We start from the raw sequence: 24697 nt of genomic DNA, 5'->3' as shown, positions 1-24697 counted from the left end.
AATTGAATAAATATCTTAAATTAATTATATTGTGTGTATGTGAGTGCGCCGAACGAGAGATATGTCTTCCGACCACGAACACGTCGAAATTTTTCATGGCGGAACTGATGGTAGAAGTTTGACGAGCTTGCGTGAAAAGACCAATTGGAATATTCAGGAAGAGAGACGCAAATTTCTTTGCGAACTTCATCCTTTAATAGAAAATTGGACCACTGCACTTCCCGATCTTCGAGACATTTTCCAAAAGAAAGAAATCGATCGTCTTGGCGCTGCACTACCCTGTGGTCCATGGCGGCCAAGCGGAGATCGTTCGAGTGCTCCTGCAAAAGGGCGCCGATCCAGGAGCGGCACGCTGAGGGCTGGACTCATTTGCACGTCGTTTGCTGCACTTGGCTCGGCCAAGCGAGACTGGTCGAGGTACTGCTGAGGAGAGGTGCGAATCTGAATCAAGCCAACGAGGCAGGAGAGACTCTTCCGCACGTTGTTCGAAATCGTCCTCGAGGCACGAGAGCGGGGGGTGCAGGTCGACCCCGTGGACGAATGGGACCGTACATAGCTGCAATGGGCGGTGGCGAATCTCAAGCCACGCGTGATCGATGCTCTCCTGGATCGCGGGGCCGATCTGGCTTGCTTCGATCTCCCAACCGAGAGTCATTTCGACGAGTGTTTCACATCGTACGAGAGCAAACAGATAGAATTTAAATTGAGACTCGCGTCTGGCGTCTTAGCCGTCATCGAACGTCTCGAGAAAAAAGGATACGAGCTGGATCGAAGCAACGCCCTGACGATCGTGAAATTGTTTTCCAAGTACAAGAACTCGTCGCAAAGCCTAATGAGGGCCAGGGTTGTAAAAGTTTAAATCAATTTTTAATTTAAATCCAGTTTAATTCACGAATCAATTTGATTTTGAATTAAAATTATTTTAATTCACGAATCAATTTTGATTTTTAATTTAAAATCATTTTAATTCACGAATCAATTTTGATTTTTGATTTAAAATCATTTTAATTCAGGAATCAATTTTGATTTTTGATTTGAAATCATTTTAAATCAAGAATCTGTTAGATAACTAAGCAATAAATACATGATGACTTTCAGAACTCTCTATAGAATGAAATATAACCCTTTGATCCTGATGACGACTTTAATTTCGATGTAAATAGCGATTTCTTAAATTTTAACGGTTAGTGAGAATCGCTCAGATACGTTTATCTCCCACATCAAATGCATCAATAAACATAAATTTTAATATCATAAATACGATATCTCTTTTCCAACATAACTTTAAAATTAAAAACTAAACGATTACAATTTAAAATTTATAACAAATAAAAATGACATAAATCAAAAATTGCGTCTTTACTTCCAGCGTCATTCTGTGAATTCGAATTAAAAATTCTCTTTATTTTTTTAAATTAAAGTATTATTCATTTATGACTGTGATATTATATCAAATTTAAATTATTATGATTTTCATTTCAGCTACATTTTACTATAGGCCGAATAAAGCAATAGCTGTACTAAAAGTATGAGATCAGGTTGAAAAGTGGACTTAAATTACTGAATTGGAAATGGTTGAAATTATCCTTAATTAAATTAAAATCAAACAACAAAAATTAGAAAATCAAGAGGCAAGGAGAGGAAAACAATATTTTTAATTTTCTATCTTTCTTATTCTTCTTTTCCTTTTTTTCATATCTTTTGAGGCCGTGTAAGTAAAATTAGGCGTAGATGGTCACAAAAAGTTTGAACTCATTTACCAAATTTTTCACTAACATTTTGTATTGTCGACTAAAAAAAAAGGGGGAAATAGAGTAAGTGTTGAATTTCCAATGTGGAATTATCCGCTTATTTTGATTTTGAAATCAGAATAAAAAAATTCTATTGTAAAATTTAAAATTTACGTTATGAACAAGCAGAACATGGGTTGAAGTATCAATTTCGTCATAAATGTTTTTAACGGTATCTTTTGCACCCAAGGAGTAAAAAGCTAGAAAATCTTACAGCGAATCTCAATGTTCGTCTTTGTTTAGGCTAATCACGTGCTCTAAAGATTTGTAAGTTGCTCATTCCCTGTAGGTGAAAAATATAATATTAATTGCAGGTGTGGCATTAACTGCTTATTTTGGAGTTGGATTGTTGGTACTGACGCCAGTTATACATACCGAACAAAAATCATTTTTCGCATGATTTTTTTATTGATGAAGAAGAATATTTTTATTTTTATTTGATTTTTGGAGTAATATGTACGGTAACAATGTGTTTGATTGGTGCCAGCTGTAACATCATCATTTGTTGTGTTTACCTGTTATACTGCTAAAAAATTTGAAAATATTTGGTACAGATAGAAAAGTTTCAACATGATTTGATTTAATAGATTAAGAAAAATATTTATTGTAGCATTGAATTGGAGACATTACAAACCCGATCAGGAATATTTGAAGGCTCATATACAAATTATTGTTCCCACGATTTCTGGTTTTGGAGAAAAACAATTCAGAAAATTCACGATCATAATAATTGCATAAAGTTAAGAAATCAATACTTTTTACTCTGAACACTTCATAATTTTTTTTTTTTTTAATTCAAATCGAAAAAAAGTCGGCAACGTACTGGATCATTTCTCTATTGCAGCTTAATTCAGATCCTTACTAGATTTTCAATGCCTGTTATGTTTACAATTGTATTCGGCATTGTAACTATCATGAGCTTCGCAGGATTTACAATACAATCATTTTGTGTCATTTTTAAAATTTTGCCCATTTTCAATCACGGTTTCGCATGGATTTAATAGCACTATCACACTTTTAAAAATATATCATTTTGCTAATTAGTAATAATGCTAATGAATATCTGTAGAGAAATAATAATATTTGTAGTAACGATCTCAAGTAATACGGTTCAACTAGTAGTTTGTCATTTAAGTAAATAATCTTACGTGACTACTTAAAAAGAATTTTGATCAATGATTAATTTGGATAAAAATAAATGACTCCTCTTCCTAATAAACTATTAAAACAAAAATTTTATCGTAGATGGTTATTCATTTGAAGAACAAAATGTTTCTTCAATTTCTTAAAATGGCACTGGCTTTTCTGTGTTGTAATTTGGCACTTATGATTATCTCCTATTTTAGCGAAAAGATTAGAGATTCAAGTAAAAATATCTGCAGTGCATGGTACTAATATATCATATAAGTCAGAATAATTAATAAAAATTTGCGTTAAATTTAATTCTGTGAAATTCAAATAGTTATAGTACTTGTTGGTATGAATTCAAACCTAAAGTTAGGTCTCTACTCTTACTGATGATGGTTCGAACCTTGCGTCCCTGTGGCCTGATGGCTTGTCCCGGTTTTCCGATCAATTACCCTATGGTTTCATTCGTAAGTATACCTCTTAATACATCAAAATGATTCGTATATTATTGCCTCATTAATTTTTCACAGGTTGTTAAGACAACCATTTCATACATAACAGCTTTAATGGCGATTCAGACTTGAAACAATGAACTAAATAATATGCGCTATAACTATTTGTAAAATTATACCTATTGTAAAGAATTGAGGAATAATTGCCTAGCACGTGATGCACCTCTGTGTTATCGAAATTATGTATAATTCAAAGTTAATCCTTCAAATTAAAAAAAAATTAAAGAATAATTTTCAAATATTGAATTCTATGAATAATTTTTCCTTTTAAATTTCGAATAAAGATAAAAAGATAGAAGAGGTCGATCACGCCTGTGTAATTGCAAATCCATGGGAATTATCAGTGGAGCGTTGGAAGAAGGCTATTCTCAAAAAAATTGTAAATCATATATTTATTTTGTAATAGTCAATTTTTTTCAAGATACACTTGACATACATTAAGTATATCTTCATTGTCCAAATACTTAATCAGATTTTCGCAACATAAAATAGGAAGTTTACCCTGCGTCAGTAACATTAAATATTTCAATCCAAAGTCAACGAAAAATGTTGTCATGAAACATTTGATTATGTATCCCTTAATGACATCAGATATGCAACTAAAATCGTGTTCGAATTCTTTTGATTTAATTACTGTCCAGAGCTTTGAATTTTTCAACAAGTGATATCTTTTTTTGGGAATAGATGCGCAAACATCCCAAAGGAATACACCATCTTTTATCTCTAATTTTTTTAAATTTTCAATTTCTATTGAAACTTCATCATTTAATCTACGAATATCTTCCTCTTTGAGCCTACAAAATCGGTTCAACTGTTGCAATTCTCCTTTGAGGTAATCTTTCATCTCGGTTGTCATAAAGCTATTATATTTTTCAACTATTAGAAGCTGTTTGTGTACTAGATTAGCGAAAAAAAAATCTTTGTCATCCGTCAGTAGCGAACGGATTTGCGTCAAAGAACCTGAAACAATATTAACTGTGTTAGATACATGTAGCTTACAGTTTGATTTATTATATCTTACCAACAAGTAATTTTCGTTCCCACTCCTCGATGAGCTCACTATGACTAATTTGATTGGTCAAAAATTTTAATACAATCAAACAGCTTGATTCATTCATTTTATGTCCTTTATCATTCAAACAATGAAGAATTAAGAAAAATTTGATCATTTTGTCCAACCACGATGTAGACCAATCATATTCCCAATTAAGTTTCGAGAAGTCAATACTTTGCACGTCGGCTCCATGTGCCAAAAGTACCTCAACCACTTCAAAGTTACAGCTTAAAACGGCCAAGTGAAGAGGTGATTCACCATTATCATCTTTCACGTTCACATCAGCTCCATATTTCAAGAGTGTTTTGATTAGCTCGATACCTACTGTATTTTGTTGGTTACCAAAAACCACGTCTATCTTACTCAATCGACATATATCGGACTTAATAAACAAGTGGAGTATCGACTGGCCGTTTTCAAATACTTCGTTTGCGTCAGCTTTATTTTTGAGTAGAGTTTCTAAGTTTTCACGATCACTAAATAACTTGGATACTCTCCAGGGTGCCCATGGTTGAGGATCGCAGCAATTATATTGCTCGTTGCAATTTTCGAAGCAAAGAAACAACGGACTTCTACCGTCATTGTCTTTTTCATTCACGTCGCAGTTGTAACTGATAAGAAGATCAAGTAGGCTCGAGTCTACTCCTTCATCTAGAAAAAACTTAAAGAATACGTGCAATGGATTTTTCCCCAAGTCTTTCATGTTTGGATCAGCCCCGTTTTCCAAAAGCATCTCTAGTATTTTGATTCTTTTAAATTCTGTAGCTAGAGTCAATGGTGATTCTTTGGTGCCATCCGCTAAACGCCAAATAAGATCAAGATTGTTTTTTTGATGAATAAATTTCTGCACCATCTCGATGTTGCCAGACAAACAGGCTGCGTGTAAATATGTAAATCCTTCACTATCGCTGCGATTTTCAAGTAACGCTGAATCTTTTTCACCTTTTAGGAGTTTCTCGAAATAATGATTAGTTATAATTTTCCACACACAATAATCTTTTTTTGCAGTATCTCTTTTAATGCGTTTAAGACAACTCAAAGGCTCCTTATTCCAGTCATCTAACGATTTAAGATCAGCACCACTGTCCAGTAGTAATTCTAACGTTTGACACAGTTCATTTTCGATGCATAACGACAATGGAGATTCTTTACGTCCATCTTTATAGAACGTTAGATTGATATCCACACCTTGATCAATGTATTTCTGCACCAATTCATTACACCCATACATACATGCTACGTGAAAATACGTGAATCCTTGATGGTCACTAAGATTTTCGTCCCCAATATAATTTAATAATTCATCAATAATACTATGAGATTGATCGTTCATCGCCGCAATATGAATTGCCGTTTGACCCAAGTTGTTGAGTACTTGCAACTCTGTGCCATTTTTCATGAGTACTTCGACGATATTGTAAGTCCACGATTTGCTTTCTACAGCAGTTTTTAAAATCCAGTTGACATCCTCGACATTGCCATCAAATTCATCGACGATGAATCCTAGTAGATCTTCCTCCTGCCAATCTTCTTTCTCTATAAAGATTTTAATGAACCGATTTCGTTTTTCTTCTCTACTTTCTCCCAGAGGACTGTGTGACATTTTCTGTTTTTTACTGGCACTCATTTTAAATCAACCATTTAAACTTCGCAGTGGCTCCACTTCCTTTAAAACGCACCACTTATTGAATAAATTTATCGACTTGTATTCACACTCTTTATTTCATATAATTTTTGCTTCAATTCAACGAACAGCTGCGAGCTCACACTTTCATAACCTACTCCAGTCCAGTGATTTGCAACGATTGTCTGCTTCGCACACGATGCTCGCAGAGTACAAGCATGATACCGGCGAGTGACGTTTTTTCCCCGCTGAGTCATCGAGCGGGGAAAAAACGGAGACGTAATTATGACGCAAGGCACGAAATTTAACGCTATTGGCGTTACTATTATCGGTTGTTGAATTTACTATTTTTCGGGGGGTTTAGATAGATAAAAAACTGTACTTTTAAAATAGCAATATCTCACGAACATAATTTTTACTCGGGGCTTAAAAAAATTTAATTTTTCTACACATGAAACTTCAAATTATTTAAGGCATAAATTCACTTAAATAAAATTTCTCAAGGATTTGTGTAAATAACTTTCCAATTGGTGCATATATTTAAAAATATTTTTGAAAATGTACATAATTTTATAGTTACAAGTGTAGGCATTATTATGCTTTTAAATAATATAATTTATTTCTACGATAGGTTTATTTCGATGTTATTGGTACGATAAAGATATCTAATACACTATAATGTTTTTTGAAAATATTATACGATGTCCACTTTGTTATGATCATTATGATCTGTAGATCATTCTCTAAAATAAATGCCTCGTACAATGATCAGCATATAATTCATGGCTTTCAAAAAGACACGCGTCGAAAGCAGTATATAAGATAGTACAGCAATACGTTCAGATAAAAAGGTATAGAGGTATGAATGAACACAGTGCCTACACGAACAGGCGAGCGCGCCACAGTATGAGTGCTCACACGCATTATAGGCAAGCGCAACGCTGTATGAGTGCTCGCGCGTATGAGCGTTCGCGGCACTGTGTGAGTGAGCGCACGGATGTGTAACCACTGTATAGTATTGGTGTACGAAATTAAACGTATAATGGCATGCGCGGAAAAGTATGACTGCAATGGAAATTGTTGAAGGGCATGACTATGTGACAACCAACATGTACAATAACAGGTCTCAGACGCAACAATTAAGCAATATAATTCGGCGAATTACTAAAAAAATAACTGATATGCGCCTTACTCTGATTTTCAGTAAGCAAGGGGTGAAAACATATTGAAAACATGTTGACGAATAAGTATGAAAAACTGACAGTATAGAAAGAAGCTCCTGAGCTAAAGAGGGGGTCATACGAATTGCAACCATTAACGAGGGCGAAGCTCTGCGCGATCGTAATTGTGTATCAAGTGTTCGCAAGTGAATTGAAGTGCGGTGAAAAATAGTTCATCTAAATATCGGCTAGCTCTGGAAGCTAAGAGTGTCATCAAAAGTACTACCGATCAGCAGGCGTTGGGCCATACCAATTCAGCGAAGAACAGCCTTCAACTCTGCAGCAGCAAGAGCGTCTTTCAACTCTATAATAGCAGCCTACACACAACGAGATACCAACGCCGTAAAAGAACTCAGTGTCGCCATAAGCAGTAAGCTACGAATTATTGTTAAGCAAAGACTTTAAATCGTAATAAATCAAAGTGTGCATTTAAATGCCAATACTGATTTTCTGCTCGTTGATGCTGTCTCGAGCTTTCCGATCGCAACGTTACAGGGCTTGACTCGGAACTGCTGGCCCAGGTTGTCAGACTTCGATGGCACCCATCTACGTTTTCGACGTATCGACGTTAACGGGTGCCGTTTCGCTGAATAGAAGAGGCGAGCGAGCGAAGGCGGTGATTTCGAGTGCAATTAATTCGTGTCGCGCGAACTAATAAATATCTTCGGCACTTGCTTTATAGATTAAAAAATCCCAAGTTTACATTAACCCCTTTTACAAGCTTCGACTCGTAAGTTCAATTCGATAATTATTTTTCAATTCGACCGAGTGCGTGTAAACGTTCGTCCGTGTATCGAACCAACCGTACGATTCAATCTGTCCCGGGCCCGCTTATTGGTCATTCTTTATACTAAACTTTCGAGAGGCCAACGTGTTGATTTCGTAGTCACTTGTTGACCACGAGAATCGAAGGGGCGAAAACTGCAGACTTTCGAATAGCTCGCTATCACCTCTTCAAACGTCGCATGTTTGTGCGTTCTTACATTAAACTTATTGTGTCTACAATTTGTATGATAATTTCTTTCCACTACTGTCCGTGCTCGTAATAGTATATTACTGCCCTAGGCCGGGAAAAATAGAGAAGTCCCAGGGCACGTCAAATAAGCGACCGAGGCGAAACCGAGGTCGATTAGCACGTGCACTGATTGAAGTTCAATCAGTAAATATTAATTAATACTTTAATCAATCAAGTTCGTATCTAGGAACGTAATATACTATTTATACACAAAAATAGCGAATAATTACATTTAAAGAGAAAGCTCTTTGCCGATGTTTCGACAGTAGTTTTTAATAATATTTGTACTTTCATAATTTGAGATCAGCTCTAGGATTCAGCACATTTTTTTCTACAATTAAATACTCAAATAGGAAACAAGCTATCCCAAAAAAGCATCGTCTCTCTGTGGAAATCTCTCTTAAGCGTGACATCTTCGCTAAACTCTATGTAATATTTGTTACCCTCCTCGTAACGCTCCCAAGTAATATTCCCAAAAACATCCTTGGGCAGTGGATCTCCGCCCTTTGCAAAACTCTCCCACATCGATGTCAAGCGCCTGACGTAAAGGTAGGGCGGATCGGTGCGATTGTAAGCTGGAAATTCGGCGTTGGCGTAGTAGATGCAATTCGTCGTCGTGAAAAGATATTGCAGATCGTCTCCATGGGCTATTCCTCCTAAAAAAAAATTTTTACCGATTTTTTTTCACGCTTGTTTGAATAATTGAATGTTTATAAGGTATACCTTTGGGTTTTTTGGTGTCCGGCCACCTGTAGATGCTGTAGGGGCCCTGATAAGTGAACACGTAGTAATAAACCGGAGCCGCCGAATTTCGAGCTATCAAATTGGCCGTACGGTATACGGGAAAGTGCACGATCGCGTCAACGTACAGCTGTAAAGAAGGAAACAAAAAATCACGTGAGAAAATATCTATCTCACTTATGTTGGTAGTGAAACAAACCTGCCCAAGAGCATCGGCATTCTGATAGCTGATGGTTTGATTCTTGAAGTAGTAATCCAGTAGCTTGTCGCTGATCCACCTCGAGCGTGCCGTGCCGCGTTCGTACTGAAAGGCGATGGGCGCCAGCTCGTACCAATTTTTGGCCAACACTTTGAACATCGAGTCGTTTTTCAAGAGCGATTCCGACGATCCAGCTGTACTTGGATATTCATAAAAATGATCAATTTGCGATAAAAGACTCGTATTACGCACTCACGAAAAGCTTTGAACTTGAACTCGTCCAGAGTAATGCCAATGACGAGCGGCACGTTGTGTATATCGCCCTTGAGCATCGACACTTGTGGCTCTTCCAGAAGAAATCTCTGCTCCAGCGGCGTGTCGCTGGGCTCGATCGTCGGATACCAGATGGTCGTGGGATTTCCCTGCCACTCCATGAACGACTCCACGGTCGAGCCGTAGAGCTCCGCGGGTCGACTCATCAGGCACCTGTACATCCGGTCGTCGTCGCTGCGTCGACTGGTCGGGCACTGCAACAATCTGGCCTGTTTCAGGACGAGCTCGCGCTGACCCGCGCGCGGTGATATCGGAGTTATCAAGCTTCCGCTCATGGCTATGGCTCGATGAAACAGTCCGCGCGCCATCGGGGACACCATCAGCATGGTGATGATCCTCGAGCCGGCGCTCTGACCCGTAACGGTTACCGAGCCGGGGTCACCAGTGAAGGAGACAATTTGATCGCGCACCCACTCGAGGGCGCACACGACGTCCTTGAAGCTGAGATTACCCGGAAAACGGGCCTCGTTGGTGCTCGCGAGGCCGAGAGTGGCCAGGCGGTAGTTGATGGTGACGAGCACGAGGTCGCGTTCGAGCAGATAGCCCGGGCCGAAGACGAAACTCTGACTGGACTTTTGATACATTCCGCCCGGGTGAATGAACACGACGACGGGCGAGAGCTGCTTAACAGCACCATCGGGATTCAATTGCTTGGTGTACACGTTGAGGACGAGGCAGTCCTCCGACATGTTGATGCCGATGGCTTGCGGACAAGCCGGGCCCTCTTGGGTAGCGTCGAGTACACGATCGCCCCACGGCTTCACCGCTTGAGGCGGCTGCAACATCGCAATTTACACTCATGATACGCACGATATTAATAATTGATTTCACCCTTTGGCATGTATATACAATTACTTTGAATCTTTGCCGTCCAGTCGGTGGCTCCGCGTAGGGCAGCCCGCGAAAGGCGTAGATCGCTTTTCCGTCGTTGCTCGTCGTCATCGTAGTACCCGTAATCGTACCGAGTCTCGTACGCAACGTAACGACAGTAGCAGTAGTGGCATTCTCGATCGCGAGGACGAAACATCGCGTCGCGAGCAATATTATCGAGATAACGAAGGACGAGCGAAGAAGCATCGGTTGTGTGCTCTCGGGTCGACTGAACGCGCTGCACTGTGAAATTCGCGCATTATCTCGGCGTCACGAGGTCGCGAGCGATTTGCAAAATTGATCCGCGCGCGTGATCACCGCGATCATTCGTGTGTGTGCATATAAAAAAACGTATCGCCGCGATTCTGGCGGTTATCGTTGTGCAGTTATGTCGTGAAAAGCGCATATTATATACGCCTAACGCAAACACGACCGATACAGCACAATCGTAAAAATAATACAATTTTGTCAGACACACGATATTATGCTTTATTCTCTTTATTCTCTGTATGTTTTTTATCGTACTTAGATTAATCTTTTTTTTCTTTTTTCGACGCCTTGTCGTCCTTTCCACCCTTAGGCTCCTTTTCGTCCTTCTTGCTCTTATCGTCCTTCGCGTTCTTTCCAGCCTTCTCTTCCTTCGCATCCTTTGCGTCGTCTTTTGCCGCACCGTCGGGTTGTTCTTCCGCGGCCATCTCGGCCTCTTTGGCCGCCCGAGTCTCGGCCTCCTTCCGCTTCTTCTCCTCCTCCACGAGCTCCTTCCACCGCTTTCTCTCTAGGCGTTGTCGTTTGGCACCGATCGGATCCAGCGCCGGATCTATCGTATTCTCGAAAGCTATTTTAGCGATGGGCTTGCACACCGTCTTCTTCTCTTTCTTGCACTCCTGCGACTTGGACGACGCAGCCTCGTCATCGGCTGGAGCTTCGGCTTGGGCTTCGGCCGCCCCCTTCGCCCCTTTCTTCGAAGGAGCGGTAGAAGCTGCATCGGCAGCAGCGGCGTCGGCCTCGTCATTTTCTTCGTTCTCCCTCCTTTCCGCTTCCTCCTGGTCCTTCTTACGCCAACACTTGGGGCAGGGCTCGGGTGGTAGAGGTCGTCTCGGTGGCAAATTTCTACCGTAACACTTCAAAGAGGAAAATAAACGTTTAACACCAGTAAAAAGTGAAGCCTCTCCAGCTCTTCTGAAATCATTACCGGTTTCGGAAACAGATATCGTCCGTACTCGTCCGTCTCCCTCGGCGGCGGGTATCTCTCCACGGGCTCGCACTGATACTTGGGTATGGCCAGTCTCTCGTACAGCGGCGTCGTGGGGGCGTTCAGAGCCGACTCCGGGATCGTGTAGGGATCTCGGCAGTCGGCGGCCGGATACTCCTTGGGCCTGGCCATGCGCTCGATGTCCGGCGTCGAGCAGGCCTTGAGGGCCGCCTCCTTGATCTTGTAAGGATCGCGACAGTCCGAGTCCGGGTACTCCTTGGGCTGGGCCATTCGATTGATGTCCTCGGTGGCTGCGTGCCAACGCGACCAAAATTACATCTCGAAATTATTTTCTCGCTCGAGGCGTCGATTTATTTAAAATTATAAGTTACCTTGATAGGCCAGAGCCGCCTTGCTGATCGTCCTCGGGAACTCGGTGCACATCTTGCACGTGTCCTCGAAGCGCCAGGCGTTCTTCTCCCAGAATCTCTTCTCGCGGTACTCCTCGTCGATGACCGGCGGATCCGGCAGCGACTTGATCTTCTTCTTCCACTTGAGATTCAGGCACTCTTTCTTGCCGCCGCTGCCGTCCTCTCCGTTGGCACCTCCTTTGCCGCCTTTCCCCGCGCCGAGTCTGTCGCAGGCCGCGCCGATTTCGTCTCCTTGAGCCGCCTGCTGCTGCTCCGCCGACTCCATCAGCCTCCTCTTCATCTCCTTGCACTTTTCGGCTTTCTCGCCGGCCTCGTTGCGCACGAGCGGACACGTGGGATCCGCGGCTGCTCCAGCCTCTTTGGGCTTTGGATTCATTGTCTTTTTCTCGCAGACCGGCTCTTTTCTGCTGCACGTCATGGCACCGTCTTGATTTCTGCTGCACAATCCACCGCCACCGGCGCCAGCGTCCGGACTCTGCATCTCCTCCACCCCGACGCATTTCGGCTTCTGATCCTTCGACTTGTCCTCGCATCGGTTTCCAGCCTTCTTGCTCGCCCCACCGGCCGCTTGGGCCTCGGCCTCGGCCTTCAGTCTGGCCTCCTCCTCCAACTTCCTTCTCAGCTCCTCGGCCTTGCGTCTCTCCTCGGCGCGTCTCTTCCTCTGCTCCTTGAGCGCCTGTCTGCCGTGATTCTTCAGAGCGTCCAAGATTTTCTGCTTCATCTCCGCGGCGCAGTCCGAGTCTTGGCACATCAGCTTCCGGTAATCGGGCAGAGCCAAAAATTCCATCCATTCCGACAGCTACTGCGACGCAATAACAAAAAAAAAACTCCAAGTCAGTAATCGATTAATAGAATCACGCGCGAAATCGTACCGGTGGAGCCTCGTCGTCGTAGCATCTTTCTACCTCCTCCCTGCAACCCTCGGACGGCCTCAATTTCGGCTTGCTCAGATCGAGTATTCGCTCCGTGGGCTCGTACTCGAGCGCCTTGGGCTTCACGCCGCCCAATTTTTTGCAGCCTTTGCTGATCTTGATGCGAGGCACCGCGAGCCACTTGAGCCGACGACTCGCTTTGGCTTTGAGGGCGGCCTGGGCGATGGCCCGAGCGATGCAGTGCTGATTCGGCCCCTTGCGAGGACGCGCCAGACTGACGATTCGAGGCTTCAGTTGAGTTATCGGTACGGCTGGTCGGATCTGTATTCGTCACAGAGAACAAAGTTAGAATCTATGCAAGATGAACATCTTTTTCCGCGATCCTACGATTGGCTCGGGTTCGGGGCATTTTTTCGGCTTCGCGTTGATCTTGGCCCAAGCTCGAAATCTCGCCCAGTCTTCGGACGTTTTCAGCCAGTTTCGCAGCTTGACCCTCTGGCTGGATGTGTCCGGCGCTGCTTTTCTGTGAACGACAAAAAAAAAAGATAACGAATCACGTCATCGTCGTTTATATCCGTTTATCGTGTGTGACATAATCGAGGCGAGTATAAACAACAATTGTACCTTATCTTGCCGGACGGATTGAGCGGCACGTCGTTTTTCGCCTCCTGCTCGACGGCGGCGGCGGCACCCACGGATTTAGCGACCGGCGGCATCTCCTTTTATTTACTACTTTTTCTATTTTTTTGTGTATAAAAACCGTTCAGTTTTTAATTATTTTTGTTTTTTTTTCTTCAAAATTTAGAGCCAAAATGTATGCGTAATAATTTTGCGGCCAAAAGATTGGTTATGAGAACAAATTCGGTGTGAATGTAGCTTTCAATAAACAAAAAAAAAAAAAAAAAAAGAAACAGATAAGATTCAGAAAAGAATTTATTATCGTTGCGTTCGATTTTTCGATATCGAATCAATACAAAATTCAACGCTTCGCTGTGCATTATACTTTAATTTAATTGTCTGGGTATCATCGAGAGCGAGTATCCTCCCTCCGGCAGCAGCGTGATCGACTTCGTGCTGTAAACGTAGGGCTGCGGCGTCTTCGCGTTGGCCCTCAGCTCGAATTTGGACAGCAGGACGAAGAGCAGAATTTTGATCTCCATGGTGGCGAATCGCTGGCCTATGCAGGCTCTCGGGCCGATCCCGAAGCCCAGATTCACGACGTAGTCGTTGTCGCTCGTCGTCGTCGTCGTTGTCTTTCCCAAAAATCGATCGGGATCGAAGCGGTCCGGATTCTCGAAGTAGCTCGGATCTCTGTGAATGGCCGTCGCTGGTATCCACACGTTCGTGCCCGGCTGAACGATCAACGGCTTGGCACCGGGTAGGGTCGGCGGCAGCTCGAAACTCTTCGTGCAGACCCTGTCGAGAAAATTGAACTGCGTGTGCATGCGAAGCGACTCCTTGAAGACCGCGTCCAGATACGGCATGGAATTGATGGCCTCGTAAGTCGGCTGGCCCACCGCGTCGATTTCCTCCCTCAGTTTGCGCTGCGCGTCGAGATTCACCGCCAGCTCGTGGGCTATGACGCACATCTGGGTCGAGGTGGTGTCGAAGCCCCCGAAGAAGAAGAGAAACGCGTGCGCCGTCATCTCGGTGATGTCGAGCTCGAGGTGACTCTCACGATCCTTGCCCCGAGCGTCCATCATCAATTGAAGCATGTCCGGACGCTTGACGCCCTGCTCGTCTCTGTTGCGTATCGTGTCGGCGATCAAATTTTTAAAAAAGTCACCGACGTCGTCCTCGACGAACTTCACGTCGAGCAGCTTCATGAGACCGGGAAAGAACGAGCCCAGCGCGAATTTCGCCGACGTGAACTTGTTGAAATCCGTGCCCTTTCTCCCGAGCACGTAAAACTGATTGTCGGGCTCCTTCAGCGAGTCCACCTTCAGCCCAAAGGCACATCTGGCAATGGTGTCGTTGGTCAGCCTCGTAAACACGTCCTTCGTATCGATCTCCATCCTCTCGAGCTCGGACAATTGCGCCACGTGATCGACGCACGCCTCGCAGCAGTCCCTCATCGCCTCGAACATCAGCCTCATTTTCGAGGCGGTGAAGGCCGGACTCAGTAGATTGCGCGCCTCGCGCCACTTGTCGCCCCTGATGCTGAACAGATTGCCGGCGAAGAGGGGATCGACCTCCGGGTCGAGGAACGCCTTGCGATCGCAGAATCGATCGAAATTCTTGATGGTCACGCTCTTGATCAGTTCGAGATCTCGCAGCACGATTATGGGTTGGTTGCGAGGGCCCAGATCGTAGGCGCCCACGTATCTGGCCCGCGGGTGAACGTTGTAAAAGTCGCGCACCGCCTGGCCCAGATGCTTGCGACGCAGGCACAGATCCTTGAAGCTGCCCACGAGGAACCATCCGGCCGCGTGAGGCACACCGGCTCGCTCGAAGTAGCTCAATCTTCGATGGGAATAGGTGTAGAGCAGCGCGAGAACGACGACAACGAGAGCCAAGACGAGCATTCTGAGCTTTTATTATTGTAAGTCGGGCAGTACTGCTGCGTCGAGAGACGCATCGCCTACTACTACTACTACTGGTGGAGATCGGCCGGCGCATTGTTGTTGTACGTTCGATTTATGCTGATTTACGCTGCTGCGGCTGCGGTGACGCGACAGAGCGTCAACCACATTGATTATTAATAGAAGACGATCAGATTAGATTAGATTATTGTTACTTCGCTTGTTTCAATGAGGGGAGAGAGATGTACCGTTTTCGAGTTAATTCAACAATTAATAATAATTAAAATCTTTCATTTAATCCAATGTACTTACTTTTTAATTTTCAAATCGATATTTTATGCAATAACTAATTCTTACTACATACGCAATGACTTTAGCCACTTCGCGTGCGTCATCTTTGCTCGTTACGACGTCTGCTTGAGAATGTTGAATGCCGAGTACGACAGCTTGAGTATCTGAGCAGATAAATAAATCATCGTTAAATTTTTTTATTCGAAATTGGCAATGACGATTTTGCTTTTTATAATTGTATCTATTTGAGAAGGTATCGATACAAAATTAGTTGGCGAAAATACGGTTTTCAATTTATAAACAGTTTATAAGAAATTTATAAACAATGGCTTGGTGAAAATTATCAACATAATTTATCAAAATTATGTTTGAAATTGTATTAATACGTATTTTAGATGACCTAAAAATGACCATTTTATTTCTTAAAAAAAATTTAGACCACTTTAAATATGACAATATCACTTAGAGTTTTCACCGCTAGATGTCGAGTACTTTTATACGTTAATCTGCAAGTGGCCAAGTCAAAATAAGTATATAAGAAATATTTGCTGACGCTTTCTTATTGAAGGAATGTGTCTTATAAATTGATTTTTATTACTTTCAATGACTGACAACAGACCAACTTCTTTATATTGAAAAATGCTCAACTTTTCGATATTGCTTTCCGCCAGTTATCTTTAGGAGTTTAATTAAATAGGAGCATCTAAACGATGATTTCCATATTCAATCATAATACTAAATAAATTTTTGTGCCACCCCAAATGAAAATGTTACTTTAGGCCGGGGGATTATCAGCCTCGGTTTCGCCTCGGATGATAAATTACACGTGCTCTGAGACTTTCCAATTTTTCACTCCCTAGGTGCAAAATATACTATTAATTATTGTACACCGAACAAAAAATATGGACTCAGGTCGGAGACGAACCGACTACACCTAGCCTTAAGCCGGCGAGTAGTCTACCGTCTGAGCTACTGAGACCCTCGCCCGTATCATCGTTATTTGGTGTACAAGAACACACTGTGTCCAATTATTTGCATCACCGTACGTTATTCGTACTTTAACGAAAGACTCGGGAGTCAGTATCATGATCGTGCTGTTGAACAGCTCGACTTTGTTGGACGTACGCATCATTACGAACAGCAGCATTTTGCGAGTCTTGACGTCCAGCGTCCACCAGTTCATGTCCAGCAGGGCTTGAGACACGTGCAGCGTCTTTAATAAATTGATTTCATTTTTTTTTTTTTTCAAGTACAAAATATAAATCGTATATTTAAAAGAAAAAGATATCTCACGTTGACGGTAATCTTGTAGCCGAACCAGAAGTAAAAGAAGTTCTGGAACAGGGCGCAGTTGAAGTAGATGAACAGCTGCAAGAATTCCGGACTGAAGAGCGGCTGGCAGGACAGCAGATAGATGCTCGTGCACAGAACGATGACGCTCGAGAGCAGCTGCACGATTATCGCGACGTGGACCGTGCCGCGAAGCTCGCGCATTACTCTAAAAAAAAATATGAAAAATTAAATTGAAAAGGCGAAACTTTGCCTCTGTACAATATTCACTCGAAAATGCTGTGATGATATCGCACGCATTCCTTGACGTAATCCATCTCGAATTGCATCTTCTCCTCGTCGCTCTCGAACTTTTGCGCGCCCACTAGCTCGGGCAATTTCACCAGCCTGCGCTCCAATATTTTCAGATGCGCGCAGATGCGATCGACCGTGTCGAAGAAGAAGCCGTCGCAGCCGATGTGCACGAAGCTCGTGATGTTGTAGCCAAACACCTGATACCAGTAGAAGATCAGGTAGCAGGCCAGACTCGCCGACCTCCGGCAGGGCGTGTAAGCGTCGACCATCAGGTCGCGACCGGGATTGCCGTCGAGCAGCGGTCCCACGGCGTTGCTGACGTTGTTGAAGAACACCAGGGTCATGTTGAACCTGACGATGAATCGCTCGTCGAGTTTGGACGCCTCGACGATGGCCACCTCCTCGGGGTCGCGCAGATCCAGCCACGAGTCCTGGAGCAGCTGCGAGACGATGCGCAGGTAGCGCGTCCGGCGCAAGTGCACGTTGACGATCTTGCACATGCCGTTGAAGATGGTGAGCAGGAGGAAGAGACTCTCGAAGAACTCGCGCCAGGATTTCTCGTCGTTGATCAGCTGCTCGGCGGAGATGGTGAAGAACAGGACGAAGACGCTCGTCGCGGCCAGCAAGTAGTACAGCTTCCAGAGCAAGACGGCGAGAGGATGCCTGACGCGAGACATTCGCCAGATGCCCGATGCCCCGAGCACGGAGAACAGCAGGGGAAACAGGTGCTTCTCGAAACCGACGAGTTTGGCATTTTTTGGGACTTCTTTGTCGCGATCGGACGACGGCTTGATATCCGACATGATTTTAAACGGACTTCGAATGATGATAATCAATGCAACGTCATAAAAATATATCTTCTATTTTTTTTAATAATAGCTCGTGCGATACATCCCTCATTTTTTCCCCTGCGTGTCAATTTCGCTCTTATCCACCCTCTCTTCAATAATTGACGAGGCGACTGCTACTTTTAATAATAGCATAATTATGGATTGCGCATCGAGCCACATTTTTATGATGACACAAACACTGCTTGCGAGTGAAACTTGTATTTTAAAAAAAAGTGTATCAGAGTGAATTGGGAAACGTAGGCTGAGGATGCTCGAGCAAAGTTTTCATACACGACTTGCCATTTTTTCATTTTTATTGTAGATAAAATTGTTATAGTTGAAATTTGAATTTTACTTAAAGCTCGATATTTATTTTTTCTTACATTGCTACCAAATTTATAACCGCAAAAGTAAATTCTACAAGATAGATATTTTTGTAATGAGAACCATCATGAATATTAGATAATAAAACAATCAATAAGATCATGTACTTTCCTATACTTTATTTGGCTAAATGTATTCATGTAACTACTGTTGCGTATTATAATTGACGTGCAGGATTATATTATAGAGTAAGTACATACTCATGCCTCAATGAATGTCAATCACTCATCAATTCTCTAAATAAAGGTTGTAAAAATTGCGTGAAAAATACTTTTTAACTAGTTTTCGTCAAGACCATAAACGTCGAATAGGATAATTTTACTATCTGCAAAAAGTAATTCGATTTTTGTAGTTAACTGTCGAGAGTTCTTGGCTAATATGAACAAATTAATGCCGTACATTGATAAATGATACCGGTGAGAGACTGACGAAGGCGTTGTCGAACGGCTCAATTTTTCTCGAAGTCATCAACAACATGAACCGAATCATCTTCTTGGTTTTGTTTTGCAGATTCACCCAATCGATCTGATAAATGGCGTCCGTCATTTTCGGATTCTATAACGGGTAAGTTCCATTTTTTGTTTTATATAATGACAAGCTACATTAAAAAATTGATTACGTTGACACGAAGTATTTTTTTTTTTTTTTCGTTTTATGCGAGGCAATCGAATTTTTCGTTTAGATAGAAGTGATACCTTACTATTTCGGTAAGCTTGTAGCCGAACCAGCAGTAGAGAAAAGTCTGCACCAGCATGCAGAACAGATAGACGGCCGTCGAGACGAAATCCGGACTCATCGGCTCCTGCTTCGACAAGAAAAATACCGTCGTGCATATGACCAATATACTCGAGCAGAATTGCAAGAATACCGTCTCGGCGAAAATACGGCACAAATCGTCCACGATACTGAAGGATAAATAAAAGTGGGTCGATTAACGTCTCTATATATCGATCCTCTTTGTGCGCCAGCTCTCATTACATCAATGCCGCCTGATGATCCCGAAAACAGTCGCGATAGTAGCTCCGCTCCGTGATCCTCGTGACTCCTTGCCGAAATCTTTGCATCCGATGCGCCACCACGGCGAAATGAGCCGAGCAACGCAAGATCAGATTGTACAGCAAACAGTCGTAGCCGACGATGAAAACGGCGGCGAAGAAGAAGCCCACGGACTGGGCGAGATAGCAGGACCAGAAGCACGAGGGTTGGCCTCGATCGCAAAATTCGTAGGCGTCGACGACCAGCTTGTGCTCGGGATTCGCGCTGGTCACGGGCCTGAGGACGTTGCTGATGATGTTGGCGCTCACCATCGCTCCGCAGTAGCGAGAGATGAAGCTATGAGCAAAATAATAGAGATCGAGATTTCAGTATATCGACGAGGTAAAGAATTGTTTCAATTATACTTCTCGCTCTTTTTAGATTCTCTGATTATTTCATCCTCCTTCTCGTCTCGAAATTGTGTCCATCGCACGTGTCCGCATTTGTACGCCACATCGATAACATTGGATCGTCTGATCAACAGATAAGTCGTCTTGGCCAGCCAATTCAGCAAAGTCGCGAGAAAGAACAGATTGTCGATCATCAACTTGGAAAACGACTCCTCGCTCAGCACCGCGTACATTATCATGGGTATTAATAACATCATGTCGCTCAGCCAGGAAAACAGTCCCAAGACGTAGTAAAAAGGCTTGAATTTATCGTCAAAATTCGTCGGCAGCCAAAAACCCGACGCGATCAGGTAGTTAAAGGTGGTCGGAAAAATTGATTCGACCAACATGATGATTTTCTTATTATGTATAATGTGTACTTTGTGCCAAGTAGACGTGGTGTATGTGTTTGACAGGCCTACTTACTAGACACAGGCGTTATAGATATAATAACGTGCATACGTATATCGCTTAACGATGAGCCTGTTTAATTATTTCGCGCGGGCGTGGTTGAGGCTTATATATAATATCTATGGCAACTAACTTCAATTGATAACAAAGATTCACGTCAATTGTGGTTCGAATTGTATCAGGATTACCAGATAGGTCGTTACGGCACTGGCTAGCTATAAAGTTAATTGAAAAAGAGAAAAAATTGTTGACGTTATATCGATTGCAGAATTTAATTTCAAGATTTATTCTCACCGATTGAAGCAGAGACGAATCCAGTGAGAAAAGTCCCGCAGTCGTAAATATTAAGTTGTGATGCAATACTTGCATTGAAAAATGTCTAGTCTGTATAAAAGTACATTTATAATCTTTAGCTTTTAAAAATAAAATTTTGAGCTATATTTAAAAAAAAAGGCATACCACATTGATCAGCGGATTGTTCTTCTCGTCATTGAGATTTTTCAGGCCGAGTCGCTGAAGAATCTCTATCGTCTTGTTGGCCTAAGCAAAATTAACGTTGCAGACTCGTGAGAAAAAACAAACATCAATTTTATCCGTCACTCACTTGACAACTCGTCCAGCTGCAGCTCAGTACGATGCTCAAAACCAGGAACACGTTGAGAATCAGCACGCTGATCATGGAGCAGAAATTGGCAGCTCCCACGGTCGCGATGCCGTACTTCATGGACACGAATACGTAGTACAGAATGGTCGTCACGTACACGAATGCTCCCGCGATGCTGATCAACTTGAAAAAGTGAAAATTTTATCGATAATAATGCTTCAAGGTGTAACGTTACCCAAACAAAATTTTTTTCTAGTTTTTATTTACAATCGTCAGGGTGAAAATTTTGATGAAAGATTTGGCCACGTTGCACAAGTGCGCGTGGACCTCGGCTAAATCGCACAAAAATTCCATCGCGGCTGTCGCATCCTAAAAAATCAAACATCATAATTTTTCCGTCGATCGGCCAAAACGACGTAGTACCTCCGACAAAGCGTCATTATATTCGATCAGTTTATTGAGAGCCACGAAACGAGAGCCCACGTTCAGCAGCAGCATAGCGAACAGCAGAATATTAGCGTAATGAATGAAAAAATTAATATTCGCAACGATTCTGAGGATAAGAATTTCCGCAAAATCCTGGGCGTACAGGTCTGCATTTATCAATCCACAAATGATAATCGATGTCACGATAGTGAGTAGAGCAGTCAATCTAGCTCTGACTTTGTAATTGAACGAGTGGCCGAATTTGTTCAAGACTTTGTCTTGCATGCTTAAAATGTTAAGGTTCGAGATGATCTGAAAAAAATTTAATACTTAATAGACGTTGTTTTCAGTTTTGTTCTATACAGCAAGTGAACCGAAGTGTATAACTTACTGTTTTGCAATAAATTATTCTAATAATGGCAAAGTCACTGGCAGTTAACACATTCTCGAGTAATCTCGTGAAGATCATCAAAAACTTCAAATTTCCCACACTGTTCAAAAGAATTCATGTCCGATTAAAATCCCGTACTTTACCCTTCAAATGATACATCGACTCACGTACTCGAAGGTGTGCAAAGTCGATCCGAGGCAGTCGGAAAACAGCTTGACGACGACCAGATAAAATATGATGTTGTAGGTCACCAGTGCGGTGCTGAGGGCGTACTGCCTCGAGCCGACCGGGCCCTTCAAAATCAGAGGGAAGCTGCCGAACAATCGATACATCCATCCCATCGACTCGATAACGGTGTAAAGATCGTGAGCCATGTTCAGTTGTGTAACGAGCTCGAGACGACTGCATAAAACGGAACGAACCATTTTCGTTATTACGTGCTCGCGCGAGCACTCAAATTAACGAGTAAAATGCAATTCGCTTAATAGTTCTCACCCCGCTGAATTATAAATTGATGACGATTCGCTTCACGATATATCCGGATCGAACTGAATCAAGATAACCAGGTACGTTGCCACTGCCGTTGTGAGCTGCGTCGCGACGTTAGTTATATGAACATTGGGGGCTGAAATTAATCTGATTATTTTTTTTTTCTACTTACAGACCGCAAGAGCGAAGAATCGATGGTGAACAGTTCCCACGCCGAGAATATCAAGCTGTTGTGTTGCACTTGCATAGAGAAGATTTCCAGCTGGAATAATAACATCGACGCTTGCAGGTATACAAAAAAATGCTGATCTCCCGAAAATTTACCTCCTTTTGAATGTTCTTATCGTCGAATTCCATATTCGCTATCGAAACTTTACGCAGGACTTTGATGGTCTTGGCGGCCTGCGAGCTGGTCCAATTGCAGCCTATCACAGAGATGACGATCGTCACTACGTACATCGAGATCCAAGACAGGTAGTAAAATACGTGGTTGATAATGAGCTTCTTTTGAAGCTCGATGCAGATGTAGTAGATCATGGTCGTGGTGAGTACGAATGTGGTTATCACCCAGTTTATCTATATCCGATAAAAAAAAAAGCGAAAAAGTAAACATGTCAAAGTTGAATGTAATACGAGTATATGGCTGCATATTACCAAGCAGAGGGAAAATATGCCGCTGATCGATCGAGCCATGTGGCAGAGTTCGGCGTGAATCGTGGATGCGTCGGATAAGAACGCCGTGGACTGATCGCAATCGCGAAGAAATTGTAATTGCTATAGATATTGTCGCGCGACGTGAAAATGAAGATCTTACCGTGGGTAATTTTCCACCGCATCTCGGTGAAAAAGTCTCGGCTATTTTGTCGTTCAGCATTCGGAACCGCCAGCCGACGTTGATTATGTACCAAGCGAAGAGTAGGATGTTCGCCACTTGCAGCAGACAGAAGTAATTTCTGAATACTTGGATGTAAACTGGTATGCGCCTGAGCGAGCGATTAAAAGTTTTATAATTAATATTTGTTATGGATTTCTTAGTCGTCGTCGCTCTACGTACCATTTGAAATCCGTAAAAATTTCGGATTCCACTCGAAGTAAAGTGAAAAGTAGCAGTAATGCCACGAGTATTCGACCTTTGTTCACTAAGGTGCTGTAGTTTACGTTGCATCGTAGATCTTGCAGACGTCTGTCTTGGTCGCTGCAGCCCTCCATGAATTCAATAATCTAAACAGATTTATTTTCAATATTTTTTTGTTCAATTGAATAATCGATTTTTCATATTAATTACTTTTTTCCGGTATATAAACTTTATTAGGACACAATCGAAGAAAGACAAAACGATGGAGCTTTGTTGCAGATTCCGCGTTATGAACGACAAAGACAAATCCATCATTCTGGATTGAAAGAAAAAAAAATTCGTGAAAACAACAACAAAATGGAGAAAGAGAAATAGCTCGAATGTTTCCTACGAGTCGTTGACGGTATCCGACGAGTAATACAGATATCCGACGATCGCCACGAAAATCAAGAAGCACAAAACGACGGAGACTTTGCCAATGGCGAATCTCTTTTCGGCGCTTCGATTGCTCAATGCGAAGGGATAAATGATGAAGAGTCGCCATGCCCAGGCTACGGATTCGAAAGCGTCGTTCGAGTTCTTGCAGGCCATTTTTCAGAGTACGAGTGAAATCCAAATAAACCGCTCATCGTAGTTTTTCCTTTTTTTTCCGTAGATAAGACTTTTACATGCAGTTGATTGAATTGATCGAGCGACGATAACGTCCTTGTTTTATCGCTCGAATGTGCGTCTTATTGCCGACGATAAGTTTTGAAGTGAGGCTCATTTTTTATCCTAGGCAATGCACCCGCTACGTCTTCATTTTCGTAATTCACGTGTAGTAATATTGCTTCGATTCATCTCACCTGTGTGTATGCGTATGTCAAACAGCGAGTAAAAAATTAGCTAATACCGATATTTCAAGAATGCATAATTCGGATGACTATATTTTATTTAGCGCAGCACTGCAATTTCTGTAAGCCGTTCCAATAGATTAGCATAACCATTCGCTGTCGAAACTGCTGAAAAGAGTGTTCATATGCATAGAGCTTCTATTCAATTTTATGACTTATCTGTCGATTTTCTATATTTGTTATTTAGAAAAATGTATTTACACGCAAAATAAGTCAATAAGAGATAAGTGCAACACGATGACAGATAATGCATTTTTTTCAAGTGGAAAAGTCGCCGCAGTTTTTGTTGAGAACATTTGTTTCCTGTGATATTCTCAAAGTAACGATCATAACAACATCATGGAGAATAGTTAATAAAAGAATCGTTCAAGACAATGAACTTAATATGATTT

The 24697-nt window shown here is 42.4% G+C and overlaps 7 protein-coding genes across 8 annotated transcripts; all 7 read right to left on the bottom strand.

Annotated features, from left to right (window-relative positions):
• Nucleotides 1–3803: 3803 nt before the first annotated feature.
• On the bottom strand, nucleotides 3804–6317 carry LOC106659431 (putative ankyrin repeat protein RF_0381). The gene is made up of 2 exons (XM_014381995.1): nucleotides 4452–6317; nucleotides 3804–4390 (listed from the first exon to the last, which is right to left on the bottom strand). Exons 1-2 carry the CDS (start codon nucleotides 6109–6111, stop codon nucleotides 3837–3839), a joined length of 2214 nt encoding a protein of 737 aa, XP_014237481.1. The 5' UTR covers nucleotides 6112–6317; the 3' UTR covers nucleotides 3804–3836.
• A 2257-nt stretch (nucleotides 6318–8574) lies between these two features.
• LOC106659443 (esterase E4-like) lies at nucleotides 8575–10715 on the bottom strand. Its single transcript, XM_014382015.2, has 5 exons — nucleotides 10472–10715; nucleotides 9540–10392; nucleotides 9284–9477; nucleotides 9067–9214; nucleotides 8575–8999 (listed from the first exon to the last, which is right to left on the bottom strand). Exons 1-5 carry the CDS (start codon nucleotides 10691–10693, stop codon nucleotides 8689–8691), a joined length of 1728 nt encoding a protein of 575 aa, XP_014237501.1. The 5' UTR covers nucleotides 10694–10715; the 3' UTR covers nucleotides 8575–8688.
• A 282-nt stretch (nucleotides 10716–10997) lies between these two features.
• Nucleotides 10998–13713, bottom strand: LOC106659442 (axoneme-associated protein mst101(2)-like). The gene is made up of 6 exons (XM_014382014.2): nucleotides 13606–13713; nucleotides 13369–13504; nucleotides 12982–13302; nucleotides 12071–12908; nucleotides 11679–11989; nucleotides 10998–11607 (listed from the first exon to the last, which is right to left on the bottom strand). Exons 1-6 carry the CDS (start codon nucleotides 13695–13697, stop codon nucleotides 11017–11019), a joined length of 2289 nt encoding a protein of 762 aa, XP_014237500.1. The 5' UTR covers nucleotides 13698–13713; the 3' UTR covers nucleotides 10998–11016.
• A 254-nt stretch (nucleotides 13714–13967) lies between these two features.
• LOC106659445 lies at nucleotides 13968–20422 on the bottom strand. Its single transcript, XM_023462121.1, has 8 exons — nucleotides 19993–20422; nucleotides 19571–19924; nucleotides 19293–19497; nucleotides 18992–19147; nucleotides 17355–18166; nucleotides 17088–17292; nucleotides 16852–17007; nucleotides 13968–15512 (listed from the first exon to the last, which is right to left on the bottom strand). Exons 1-8 carry the CDS (start codon nucleotides 20364–20366, stop codon nucleotides 13986–13988), a joined length of 3789 nt encoding a protein of 1262 aa, XP_023317889.1. The 5' UTR covers nucleotides 20367–20422; the 3' UTR covers nucleotides 13968–13985.
• On the bottom strand, nucleotides 15535–18297 carry LOC106659415 (odorant receptor 49b-like). 2 transcript variants are annotated; one of them, XM_023462143.1, is made up of 5 exons: nucleotides 17355–18297; nucleotides 17088–17292; nucleotides 16852–17007; nucleotides 15868–15958; nucleotides 15535–15642 (listed from the first exon to the last, which is right to left on the bottom strand). In XM_023462143.1, the coding sequence occupies exons 1-4, from the start codon at nucleotides 18179–18181 to the stop codon at nucleotides 15908–15910; spliced, it is 1239 nt and encodes a 412-aa protein (XP_023317911.1). In that variant the 5' UTR covers nucleotides 18182–18297; the 3' UTR covers nucleotides 15535–15642; nucleotides 15868–15907. The 2 variants fall into 2 exon arrangements, with proteins under 2 accessions (XP_023317911.1, XP_014237458.1); XM_014381972.2 differs by having other exon boundaries at nucleotides 15535–15958.
• A 33-nt stretch (nucleotides 20423–20455) lies between the features above and the next one.
• Nucleotides 20456–22305, bottom strand: LOC106659417 (putative gustatory receptor 28b). Its single transcript, XM_014381973.2, has 8 exons — nucleotides 22020–22305; nucleotides 21849–21948; nucleotides 21455–21769; nucleotides 21299–21400; nucleotides 21032–21214; nucleotides 20887–20967; nucleotides 20722–20811; nucleotides 20456–20642 (listed from the first exon to the last, which is right to left on the bottom strand). The coding sequence occupies exons 1-8, from the start codon at nucleotides 22271–22273 to the stop codon at nucleotides 20580–20582; spliced, it is 1188 nt and encodes a 395-aa protein (XP_014237459.2). The 5' UTR covers nucleotides 22274–22305; the 3' UTR covers nucleotides 20456–20579.
• Nucleotides 22304–24659, bottom strand: LOC106659418. The gene is made up of 8 exons (XM_014381974.2): nucleotides 23804–24659; nucleotides 23623–23728; nucleotides 23392–23558; nucleotides 23152–23320; nucleotides 22992–23081; nucleotides 22662–22913; nucleotides 22510–22599; nucleotides 22304–22438 (listed from the first exon to the last, which is right to left on the bottom strand). The coding sequence occupies exons 1-8, from the start codon at nucleotides 24001–24003 to the stop codon at nucleotides 22376–22378; spliced, it is 1137 nt and encodes a 378-aa protein (XP_014237460.2). The 5' UTR covers nucleotides 24004–24659; the 3' UTR covers nucleotides 22304–22375.
• Nucleotides 24660–24697: the final 38 nt, after the last annotated feature.

This window comes from Trichogramma pretiosum, unplaced genomic scaffold (assembly GCF_000599845.2).
Source record: "Trichogramma pretiosum strain Unisexual culture from Peru unplaced genomic scaffold, Tpre_2.0 scaffold20, whole genome shotgun sequence".
NCBI lineage: Eukaryota > Metazoa > Arthropoda > Insecta > Hymenoptera > Trichogrammatidae > Trichogramma > Trichogramma pretiosum.
This window is presented reverse-complemented; position numbering and strand designations above follow the sequence as displayed.